Source organism: Schistocerca serialis, chromosome 3 (assembly GCF_023864345.2).
Source record: "Schistocerca serialis cubense isolate TAMUIC-IGC-003099 chromosome 3, iqSchSeri2.2, whole genome shotgun sequence".
Taxonomy (NCBI): domain Eukaryota; kingdom Metazoa; phylum Arthropoda; class Insecta; order Orthoptera; family Acrididae; genus Schistocerca; species Schistocerca serialis.
Genome location: NC_064640.1, coordinates 72,790,820 through 72,803,830, shown reverse-complemented (window position 1 = coordinate 72,803,830; position 13,011 = coordinate 72,790,820). Strand labels below are relative to the sequence as shown.

Sequence of the window (13,011 nt, the reverse complement as noted above, 5' to 3'; positions counted from 1 at the left end):
TGACGGCACTTTGAACAGTGGACGTTACATTTCAGATGTGTTATGACCCGTGGCTCTACCCTTCATTCGATCCCTGTGAAACCCTACATTTCAGCAGGATAATGCACAACCGCATGTTGCAGGTTCTGTACGGGCCTTTCTGGATACAGAAAATGTTCGACTGCTGCCCTGGCCAGCACACTCTCCAGATCTCTCACCAATTGAAAACGTCTGGTCAATGGTGGTTGATCAACTGGCTCGTCACAATACGCCAGTCACTGTTCTTGATGAACTGTGGTATCATGTTGAAGCTGCATGGGCAGCTGTACCTGTACACGCCACCCAAGCTCTGTTTGACTCAATACCCAGGCGTATCAAGGCCATTATTACGGCCAGAGGTGGTTGTTCTGGGTACTGATTTCTCAGGATCTATGCACCCAAATTGCGTGAAAATGTAATCACATGTCAATTCTAGTATAATATATTTGTCCAATGAATACCCATTTATCATCTGCATTTCTTCTTGGTGTAGAAATTTTAATGGCCAGTAGTATATAACTCTGAAGACAACTCTTTCTTTACCTTTAATTTAAATATTTGCAAAAATAATTAAAGAAATGATTGTGTTTAGCAAACTCTAGGTATCCCATTAATTGCAAAATCTATGCTAGGTACTTTAGTCAACTTATTGATGGCTTGGAGTATCTTCATAGCAAAGGAATTGTTCACAAGGACATAAAACCAGGAAATTTGCTTCTGACACTTGACGAAACACTCAAGATATCAGATCTAGGAGTTGCTGAGGTAAGTTATATTTTAGTAGGTGTAGTTCAGATTTATCTGCAGTTAGTTTAATTGTTTGTCATTTGTATAGATAATACATACTTTCTCAGTTTTTAAGTCTGCATCTATAATGGAGACTCGATTAACTAGACTAATTGTTGTCATAAGTCATTCAGTTTATCAACAATCTGGATAATCGAATGTATGAAGAAGAGAGATTTTTGTGTTATTAATTCGAGAAAGGTAACCTATGTTGCCCCCACATGATTATCTTTTGGGTACTTTGTCATGTTGCTTTCGCATGAGATGCTCTGCGTCATTTTCTGCTTTTATATTTTCTTATGTTCCATCTTTATGCATTTCCTGCTGTTTGTTTGCCTGCAGCATGTTTTCAACAATTTCATCATCCAACATGATCGGAAAACCTTTATCATTACTGTCACAAGTAAGCCAGTCTTTAATATGATAAGCACTAAATTCCTGGTATATTAGTATGTTTGTCATTAGCTCATTTATATCCTCCAAAACAGAATCATCCATATCGGTTATTCTTTTTTCTCCCTGAGAAAGTTAAGATTATGGTTTATCGATGTGATGTGAAGCCGTACATCCCACCTGCTATGAGGTGTTTTAAATGCTTGCGTTTTGGACACATGTCTTCCCGCTGTTCACAGGCTCCTCTCTGTGGTGACTGTGGACGTCCACTCCATGAGGGGAGTCCCTATGTTCCCCCTCCTGTGTGTGTGTAAATTGTCATGGTAGTCATTTTCCACATTCACCAGATTGCCCATCTCCCATAAGTCCAACCCCTCGTCCAAGTCGTGGGAGATGGGCAACGGCACAAAGTAGGGGACTGCCTATAGGGGCGATGTACAGCGGGGACTTCGTGTGCCCCAGGACTGCTACGGTAGCTGGGAAGGCCCTATGGGAACCCTGAAACGTGACGGCTAACGGGGCTCTGGTGAAGCTGCGATAGGCCTAGCAAGCCAGTAGTGGATAAATCAACTGCTTTTAAAAAGGGAACATGCCTCGGATCACGGAACGGATTTAAAGGAAACTGACCAAGCAATGGAAAAGGATTATGAGATGGTTTACGACTGGGCACCTTAAACGTAAGGACTCTAACTGGGAAGTTAGAAGAAATTGTAGAAATGATGGAAAGGAGGAAATTGGACATTTTGGGACTTGCTGAGACTAGGTGGAGAAAAGTTGGTGAAAAACCACTAAGTAAAGGATGTAAACTGTACTGGATAGGGAATGAGAGGGGAAGAAATGGAGTGGCAATAGTGGTCAGAGAGGGTCTGCAGGAGGAGGTGGAAGGTATCAATGATCGAATGATAAAAGCCAGAGTACGAGTGAAAGGAAAAAGCATTGAAATCATCCAAGCATATGCCCCACAGGTGGGGTGCACAAAAAAGGAGGAGGAGGAATTTGAAGATGACATGCAAAAGCAGCTAAATGGAGGTAATCAGATTATAATAGGGGACCTCAATGCACATGTTGGCACAGACAGGAAACGATTCGAGGAGATAATGGGACCAGAGGGCTGGGGGAACCGAAATAGAGAAGGAAAATTGTTGCTGGAATTCTGCAAGAGGAATGGGCTGGCGATCGCAAATTCCTGGTACAAGAAGAGAAGTAGCCACAAAATAACTTGGTACAGTGGAGACTGGTCCCAAACTTTAGTAGACTATGTACTAGTGGATAGGCAGATGATGAGCAGCCTCACAGATGTTAAGGTCATTCCATCTGAGGCCTTAGACAGTGACCATCGGCTGTTGGTAGCCACCCTGAGAGAGAAAAAAGATAGGAGGGCAACAGATATACAGGAGAAAAGGTTGAAGACATGGATGCTGAAAGAGGATGAACGGAGGACCCAGTACCAGACACTGATCAGGAAGAAGCTGCCAAAGGAAGATCAGAGAACAGTGGAAGAAGAATGGGGAGATTTTAAGAGGGCTCTAGTAGTTGAGGCAGCTGAGACTGTGTGCGGAAGAACTAGCACAAAGAGGAGAAGTAAGGAAACCCCATGGTGGAACAACATATGTAAAGAGGCAGTACTTCGAAAGAACAAAGCCTTCAGAGAATGGTTCCAGACCCGAACAGAGGAAGCTAGGGTAAAGGAAAGCAAGAAAGCGGCACAGACCATAGTAAGGGTGGAGAAGAAGAAGTGGATGGAAAAATGGACAAGAATGTTAGAAGAGGACAGTGAAGGGAACAAAAAAGTACTTTACACCATGGTAAGAAATAAGAGGAACGACAGAAGCGAGTGCCTGAGGATCATGGATAATAATGGAAGAGTTGTGGAGGAAATGCATGATCTCAAAAAGATTTGGAAGGAGTACTTTGAAGATCTGTTGAATGCCGCCAAGCGGGTAACTAACAGCGATGGAGAGCATAAGGCAGCAGACAATTATAATAGTGGGGAAATTGATGATCTATTGGAATGAAGTGGAAGAAGCCATAAAGAGGATGAAAGGGGGCAAGGCACCAGGTTGGGACGAAGTAACAGTGGATATGATACGAGCAGCAGGAGAAGTAGGAACCCAGTGGCTATACAGAGTGCTGAGGGTGGTGTGGAAGGAGAACAGAATTCCTCAGGATTGGAAGAAAGGAATTATAGTCCTGATCTTCAAGAAAGGGGATAAAAGGAGATGTGAGAACTACAGAGGAATCGCCCTACTATGCCACTGTGGAAAAATCTATGAAAAGATCCCGGAGAAGAGAATAAGAAGCAGTATTGAAAGTAGACTGCAAGAGGAGCAGTATGGTTTCAGACCGGGAAGATCAACAACGGACCTCATATTTGCGGTAAGGCAACTGCAGGAAAGGCACTATGAGTAGGGGAAGGACTTAATCATGGCCTTTTTAGATATTGAGAAGGCGTATGACAGTATCTATAGGGACAAGCTCTGGGACGTGCTGAACGCAAAAGGGATACATGAAGAGATAACACGAAAAGTCAGAAAAATGTATGAGGGAAGTGAGAGTTGTGTGAAAGTGGGGAGGGAACGTACTGCATGGTTCAAGCTGGAAAATGGGCTGCGACAGGGAAGTGCACTTTTGCCTTTATTGTTTATTATTGTTATGGATGAAATCCTACAGCAAGTATCAGATGCAATTGGAGATCATAAAATGAAAGCAGTGCTTTTTGCCGATGACCTGATGTTATGGGGAAATTGCGAGGAGGAGGTGCAAGAGCAGTTAGATGTATGGGAGGCAACGGCAGCACAATATGGAATGCATTTCTCTGCAAAGAAAAGTGAAATAATTGTCACAACAAGGAAGAAGAATAGGCCAAATGTGGATATAACTTGTGGAGGGGAAAAACTACAAGTGGTAGAGAACTTCAAGTACCTGGGAAGCATGATTGAAAGTAAGGGGGGAAACGCAATGGAAATAAATGAAAGGTGCAGAAAAGCAGGGCAGTTCTACAAATGCATTAGGGGGCTTATTTGGAGCAAGGAGGTGCCACAGAAATCCAAGGGAATTATATACCGAACCTACTTTGTCCCCATATTGGCATACGGAAGTGAGACATGGGTAATGCACAAAAGCGACAAAAGTAGAATACAGGCTAGTGAAAGGTGTGCTGTACGCTGATGAGAAGCATGGCTGTTGAGATGGAACATTTGTTAGTGGACAACTTCTGGGGACACTGCTCACCTCAGTTGTATAAGGTTTACCTAGGTATGTGGGCCTCTCTCTAGATGGACTATAATTTTCCTAGCTGCTCATGGGACCAAAATGGACCCCTCGAAATTTTCTACTCTCTTCCTAACGGAATGGGTGGGCTGGTGGTAGGTATCAACACACAATTGGTCAAGAGACCTTGTGTGATGAGCCCTCTGGATTCTCAGTTTGTTAAGACCAGTTCAATATTTAGTAAAAGAATGCGTTCTGCATGTCAGAATGTGCTTTTGATATTGAAACTTTGAGGAAGTTTCCCCTTTTTACATTCAGGAGAGTTTAGAGGGGGTTGCAGTTACATTAAAATCTGTTAAGCAGTTGTGCAATGGGACACTGTTAGTTGAAACTTTGGATTCTCAAGAAGCATCAAACCTACAGAAGGGCCAAAACCCTTGGGGAATGTACTATTGAAACTGAGCTCCAAACCACCTTGAACTACAGCAAAGATTTTGTGACGTGGAGGGTAGTGGTGGACATCACAGAGATGTACTTAAAGCTGAGTGATCCCTAGAAGACATTGTTGACGTCCAGAATATAATGAAAAGGGTGGATGGCACTCTGGGTAAATCAGATTTGTGTATACTTACTTTTAACAGCACAAAGCTTCCAGAGCTTGTCAAGGCATATTTCCTTTGCCAAAGCATGGAGTCTTATGTCTCCTACCCAGTGTGCTGTTTCAAATACCAGTGCTTTGGGTGTAAGGGAGAAGCCACTTGTGACAAATATGGCATGACCACTCATGAAGGAGTCACTTGTTAACCTCCTTTGAAGTGTGTGAACTGCTCTGTGGATCACTGTGTCCAGAGTAAGGGCTCCAGTGTATATCTTGAAGAATAGAAAATAAGAGAGCTTAAAACTATGACGTGTATCCTGTGTGGTGAGACCAAAAAGATGCATAAAGTAATGCTGTCAACTGCATTCACTACATTCTTTGCTGCTGTTCGTGAACAGCCACTTCAGAAGACTGATGCTGCTACACAGATGGAGGTTGCTAGTGTCAGTACTTGTACCTTTGTTTGTCAGTTCATTCATGCTGCTGCAGCTATTTTGAAGCCCATACCTCCTGCCAGAACACCAGAAAAGGCCGTAGTTGCTGCCCCTCCAAAGGTTCAGTCTGGTCCACAGCTCAGCATTGCCATTACCATTTCTGTGGTTGTGGATGTGAACCCTCCCCAGGCAAAAAAAAAAATCAAAGCATCAACTGCTAATGGAGACAGGAAGCAAGCAGTCTGATGATGATGATGATGATGATGATGATGATGATGATGATGATGATGATGTCACTCTCTCTCTGACTTCTTTAATGATTCACCTTCAGAACCAGTGGCCTGTGAGGTTAGCTGGGGCACTCATCTCCCCCCAAGACTGAGCCTCCACCCAAACAGGCTCCCTTCTCCAGCAAAAAGACAGGTGAAAGTACTCCCCCCTGTGATAGATGGCTCCCATAATGCAGTGGAACATTAGTAGTTTCAGGACACATCTGGAGGAACTAAAACTCCTTGCACAGGAACACATGATGCTGGTGTTTGTAGGAAACAATTTTAAAGCCTCTGATGGCCCTGTGCTTACAAGGCTATACTCTCCATTGCAAGGCTGCCCTTACTGGAGAAAGGGTCAAGGGAGACGGCACTGTGTTTATCAGTCACACACACACTCCTCTGCTCTCCCCCTGGCTGTTGACCTGCAAGTGGTTTTAGTTGAAATTCGCACATGTCAGAGGATCACTTGTTGCTCACTGTATTTACCTCCACAAGGTGGATACACTCTGAGACTCTCATAGATCTTATAGAACAATGCCTCTGACGCATTTCTCCTACTGGGAGACTCCAATGCCTAGCATGTATTGTGGGGTTTGACCTCTGCTTCCCATCAGGCTCGGGTTGTGGAGAGCCTCGTGATATCTCACAAGCTGTGCAACCTCAGCACAGGCACCTCCCACTCATTTCTGTACTGCTACTGGGTCATACTGTTACTGACTTCTCCTTCTGCTCTCCATCCCTCATGGATTCTGTTCAGAGGGAAGCCACTGATGACCTTCAGTCCAGTGAACCAGTTGGCTGCATTTGAATGCCAGGACAACATCCGGGAGTGGGTGGACCACATCACAAGTGATCCATCATGCCAATGATGTCTCTATCCCCAAGTCTTCTGGCCACCTTCGCAGGTAACCTTTCCCTTGTTGGACTGGTGAGTGCTGTTCTGTAATCCAGGTCAGGCATGCAGCTCTGCGATGGTGTAAGTGCCGCCCAGTGGTGGAAAACCGCACAGCCTTTAAAGTCATGAGAGAGCTAAAGCTTGACATGTAGTCGAGTAGTGCAAGTAAAGGTCTTGGCAAGTGTTCCTGAACTCTATCAACAGTTCCAATTGTTCTACAAAAATATGGGAAGCCTATCAGAAGATTTCCAGTAAACACAATTGATTACCAATCATAGCAGTTCTGAAACAACCCCCGGAGACATAGTTCAGACGATGGCAGAGCATTTTGCAATGACTACAGCCAGTGCTAGCCAGGGTCAAGCGTTCTGCCACTCCTCTATGGCTATAGGGAGGGGCAATTTGCACTTCAAATCCAACAATTCTGAGTCGTACAACTGTCCATTCTCCATGTGGGAGCTGTATTTGGCACTGTCTAAGGCTCATGATACTGCTCTCAGTAATGACCGAATCTGGTACATCATGCTTCAACATTTGGCAGCAGCATCAAAGGAAGTCCTCCTCAAATGTTTGTTTGATGTGGCAAACAGGCCACTTTCACAGCTCTTGGTGAGAGGCCATTTTGATACCTCTCCTTAATCCAGATAAGGACTGAACATGTCCAAAGTAGTTACAGGAGTATTGCCTTAAGACCTTTGTAGAAAAGACCCTGGAATGAGTTGTTAACTGTTATCTAGTCTGGATGTTAGAGGCCATGTAACTTCTTAGCCACTCTATGTGGATTCCAGAGATTTTGATCAATGTTCAACAATCTAACCCTGCTAGAGGCGATTATCTGGCAGACTTTTCCACATATACGACACTGTATTGATGTATTATTTGACATCAGTAATTGTTAGACACTACTTGGCGGCAGTGTGTTCTAGAGCAGCTCCACCAGTGGGGCTTCTGTGACCTTCTTTATATGGACCTTCCTGTCTAAGCCCTTTTTCAAGTCCCAAGTTAGTGTTGTGCTGTCAGTTCATTCTGAGCAGGTGGATGGTGTTCCTCAGGGCAGTATTTTAAGTGTTACCCTCTGTGCTATAGCTGTAAACAGTATTATGTCTAAGGTAAGGAGTCCTGTGCAGTGCTCCCAATTTGTGGACATTTTTACACTTTTCTGTTTCTCCTCCAGTGTTGCAACAGTGGCTCATCAGTGCAAGTTCTAGTTAAGAGTGTAAAGATTAGAGGAGTGGGCTGCAAATATAGGTTTCCAGTTTTCAGCTGAGAGAGAGAGAGAGAGAGAGAGAGAGGGTGTGTGTGTGTGTGTGTGTGTGTGTGTGTGTGTGTGTGTGTGTGTGTGTGTGTGTGTGTTCATTTTAATCATTCTCATCATATTTTTAATTTACCTCATTCGCATGTGCGGTGCACCATTCTCCCTTTTAAAGACTGTGTGAGGTTTCTGGGCCTCAGTTTTAACTCCACACTGTCGTCGTTAGCACACCTAAAGGACCTGAAGGCAAGTGGCAAGAAGGCACTGAATATCTTGAAATGTCGAGGCCATAGGTCATGTGGAGTAGAGAGGTTGCATCTGCTCCAGTTTTATAGGGCTTTATGCGATCTCAGTTAGACTGAGGATGGACAGTGTATGGGTCAGCGAAGTCCTGTCTTCTGCAGATTATTGTCGCTATCAACCGGAGGGGATTAGGACGGCCACAGACATTTAAAGGACCAGCCCCATACCCAGTCTCTTTATACTGAGACTGGGGAACTGCCACTTATAATGATATGGGAACTCCTCATCATGCATCAGGCATGTAAGTTCCCTGCTACTGTAGTTCACCAGCATACTGTACCATTGCTCATCTGGCTATGGAATTCCTCTTTACCAATCGTCCATGGGTAACAAGACCATTTGGAATCCGCACAAAGTGTGAACTGGTGTCACTTGGTTGGGAGCAAGTTCACCCCAAATCCAGGTCTTTAACCACCTGCCACCATGGTTACTGTAGAGGCTTAGCGGTATTTTAGATTTAGTGCTGTAGAGTAGAGGTTGCACTCCTGCATGCGTTTTAATACATTGCTTTATGACATTTTAACTGAGCACCACAACTCTGTAGTTGTATTTACAGATGGGTCTAAACAGGGAATACCATTGGTTACTCTGTTGTTTTCCCTGATCATATCCTCAAGTTAAGATTACCTCACGAGTTTGCTGTATTTGGTGCAGAATTATATGTGGTCTTGCAGGTGCTGGAGGTGATAAGATGTGTCACGGGTGCTAAATTCCTTGTCTGTTCTGATTCCCTGAGTGCCTTTCACTCCCTACAGTGCTTGTACCCAGCAGATAAAGTAGTACAGAATATACAGGATACCCTCCTTTGGCTACAAAGGCTGGGGAAGGAGGTGTCTTTATTCTAGGTGCCAGGGAACAAGGGTATTGCAGCGAACTAAAGGGCAGATGTAGCAGCCAAGTAGGTGTGTTAAGATCCTCAGTTAATTCAGTCTGCTATCACCTCACTATTGAGGTACAGAGTGATGCGTTAATGGGAGTATGAGTGGCTAAAAGTCATAGGCTACAAGCTGTGTCTAGTTAAATCCGTAATGCTGCAGGGCCACATCTCCTTCCAGCCCCCCAGGCAGGATGAGATCCTCCTTACTCATCTTCACATAGGCTGCATCCCTATGACACATGGCGTCTTGCACCAGCAAGAGGACCCTCCAATATATGATGCTTGTGGTGTAAAAATCACTTTGTGCCAAGTTTTATTACACTGAATTTTATTTTCAGACCATAGAGGAGCAGCATATTTGCCAACAGATCTGCTCTCTGTTTTAAGTGATGTTCTAATGAATGTGGTAACAGTTTTAAGGTTTTGTGATGTCTTTAACTTGTTTATTAAAATTTTAGGGAGATGTTCGTAACAGGTTAACAGGATGACTAACACCCCCCCATCTTTTTTGTAAATGGCCAGCCAGTTACATTTCCCTATGCCCTTATATTAAATCCTTTGTCATTTTACTTACGTTTTAATTCCATATATTGCACCTTTCACACTATCTCCATTGTCTCAAGGCATATGAGACAGAGTAATTGTGTGGGTCAAAACTAAGAGATGAGAGTTTGTGAGTGAGTGTGATTTTGTAAGTTTATTCCTCACTATCTAATAAGATTTTTCGCCATTTTATCCACATAAGTTTCTTTCAATATTTGTAATGGTACTGATTGATAACCTAGCCTTGAGTGCCCCAACATGAAAGAGAAGGTGCAAACCCCACCCCAAAACACAAACACAAACACACACACACACACACACACACACACACACACACACACACACACACACACTCTCTCTTTAACTATCTTTTCTTGTTGTAGAAGTTTCTGAGAGTCATGGGTTTTTTTTTATATCCTCCCTGTCATCGTAAATACTTCAGGCACCTGTTAGACATTTTTTCTGCCCCTGTGCATTCTATTATTGTTCATTCTGCTTATGTCATTTTTATTGAAATGTATTTATAATGATTGCCACAATTCCAATATCACCTGCATGGTTCTCCCCCCCCCCCCCCCCCCCCCCCTGCAGTGTAACCTTTGTGCTAGCTCTATATCAGATTTAAGGTGTTCATGTAAATTTTACTCTGTTTTCCTTTGTATTTGTTGTATGTACTATACCTTCAGTTTTGTAGAGCACAATTTTTTTCTGTTTCAGTCATTACATCCATTTGCAAGGGATGACACTTGTTCAACAAATCAAGGCTCTCCTGCATTCCAGCCACCCGAAATAGCAAATGGTCATGAGAGATTTGCTGGGTTCAAGGTTGATATTTGGAGCAGTGGAGTTACTTTGCAAGTATTGCAAAATATTTTGTATTTGACTGCACTTAATTTTTACGCTTGGGAGTGGACTACTTCAGTGAAAGGAAATTTCAAATTAATGTGTGTCAGTTGTGAGGCAATTTCTGAACTGAATGACTTTAATCTGCTGATGAAATACTGACATTGAACTGATTGCACTGAACATATTGAATACTTTAGTTATTCTTGTATCTTATATCTTAAAATGTGTGTAAAAGAAAAACATAACTGCAGTGGTGTAGAAGAAACAATTTTTTTTTTTTTTTTTAAATAGAATCTTTAGGATTAAAGGAGACCACTCACCAAAATGCAGCAGCATTGAATTGTTGATAGGCATACGCAAAAGAAGGAAAACTTGATAGCTTTTGTAGTTATCCTGTGCCAAGCTGGGAAAACACACGCGCGCGCACACACACACACACACACACACACACACACACACACACACACACACACACACACACACACACACACACACAGAAACTAGCTTTGGCTTTGTCGATTTAGCCAGCACCTTGTAGGGGCATAGGTGTGTGTGTGTGTGTGTGTGTGTGTGTGTGTGTGTGTGTGTGTGTGTGTGTGTGTGTGTAGGAATGTGGGTGGCAGCTATAGTTGTAGCAGTCGGAGGGAAATGGTAAATGCTGAAGGTGATGTGGGTACATGAATTTGGAGCAGATGACAGGATGGAGGAAAGGGAAACTTTTGGGTGGAGAGGGCGGGGCAGAGGGTTACCTGAGGTTAAGACTAAGATGATTACAAGAGCAGAGGTTATGTTGTAAGGATAACTCCAGTGTGTGTAGTTCAGAGAAGCTGGTGGTGAAAGGACGGATCAAGATGGTGCATGTGGAGCAGCCATTAAAATTGAACATGTTGTGCTCAGCTGCAGTATGTGCATTTTGATAGTTGTCATACATTCCACACCAAAAAATCCCTCCCATACAGCCTAACCACCTGTGGACAACATATCTGCAGTGACAAGAACTCTCTTTCCCAGTATGCTAAAGGCCTCACAAAGGCCATTACAGATGGGCAGTAGCCCTCAAACCTAGTTCACAAAGAGATTTCGCATGCCATTTTCTCATACACACCCAATCCTTCTACCACCCCAAAGAGTCAGCTACAAAGGAATACTGCCCCCCCCCCCCCCCACCTTCCTTGTCACCCACTATCACCCTGGAGTGGAACAACTGAACCATGCCCTTTGCCAGGTCTGTGATTGTCTTTAATCCTGCCCTGAAATCACTGATATCCTGCTCAAGATCCTTCCCATCTCTCCTAAAGTGGTGTTCTGTTGCCCACCGAACCTACACACCATAGTAGTCCATCCCAATGCCACTTGCACTCCCAGTTCCTTGCCACAGGTGTCATTTCCCTGTGGCAGACCAAGGTACAAGACCTGCCCAATCCACCCACCCAGCACCACCTACTCCAGTCCTGTCACAGGTTTATCCTATCCCATCAGAGATGAGACCATCTGTGAAAGAAGCCATGCCATATACTGGTTTTGCTACAGACACTACACAGCCTTTTATGTTGGTATGACTACTAACCCGCTGTCCACCTAGGTGAGTGGTCACCACCAAACTGTTGCTAAGAACAAAGTTGACCACCTGGTGGCACAATATACACCAGAGCCCTCCCACATTCCTAGCCAGAAACCAGCCCCCCTCCAAGCCACTCGCCACCAGTCCCTCCTGCTCCATCTACCCATCCCACCCGACACTATCCCCACCACAACCAGCCCACCTGCCGCAAAATAGCATTGGCACAGTCAAGTCTAGCAGACGCCATGTAGAGGCATAGATTGTGTGTGTGTGTGTGTGTGTGTGTGTGTGTGTGTGTGTGTGTGTGTGTCCCTTAGCTTATCAAAGAATAACTCCAAAAAACTAGCAGGTTTTCCTTTTTTTTGTGTGTGCATATTTACATCTCAGTACTTCTGCTTTTCGCTGGGGTGGCCTCCTTTAATCCTGAAGTGTTTACATTCTAGAACAACTTCCCTGCAACATGGAAAAATTGTCTGTTGTCACAAGAGGAAAGTTGGCTCAATAGTAACCCTATGAGTGTGGCAAGAGAGCAAAGAAAAGATAAGATGAGGATATTCCACAAGACACTGGCAAGTTAAGAATATATTTCAAAGAGCACAGCAGCAAAATAGGGAAATATGTGTAATGCATTCAAGTAGCAGCACACAGAATGCAAATTGAACAGAAGAAAGACGCAAGTGGTGCTCTCGCTAAACATTGTCTGTTAAATTTAGAGAACTGCTATTAGAGAGAGACTGGACAACAATTCTGCTTCCTTCATCATATAGCTCACACAAAATTCATTAGAATAAAATAAATGATTTTAGGATGGTTGCAACAGAAGTGACAGTCATTTTGTCCCAGCTTGGTGCATATACCGTATTTACTCGAATCTAAGCCGCACCCGAAAAATGAGACTCGAAATCAAGGAAAAAAAATTTTCCCGAATCTAAGCTGCTCCTGAAATTTGAGACCCGAAATTCAGGGTGAGAGAAAAGTTTTAAACCGCCCCTCCAAATCGAAAAACAGTTGGTCCATTGTAAC

The 13,011-nt window shown here is 43.7% G+C and overlaps 1 protein-coding gene across 4 annotated transcripts in view; it reads left to right on the top strand.

Moving 5' to 3' along the window:
- The window catches only part of LOC126469729 (serine/threonine-protein kinase stk11-like), a 108,544-nt gene that overhangs the window by 38,830 nt on the left and 56,703 nt on the right, over nt 1-13,011 (top strand). For all 4 annotated transcript variants that reach the window (XR_007586056.1, XM_050096928.1, XM_050096927.1 and 1 more), the window contains 2 exons: nt 651-783; nt 10,299-10,435. Coding sequence is in view for 3 of the 4 variants with exons in the window: in XM_050096928.1 (XP_049952885.1) it covers nt 651-783; nt 10,299-10,435 (270 nt within the window). In the remaining variant the exon portion in view is untranslated. The remainder of the gene's footprint in view (nt 1-650; nt 784-10,298; nt 10,436-13,011) is intronic.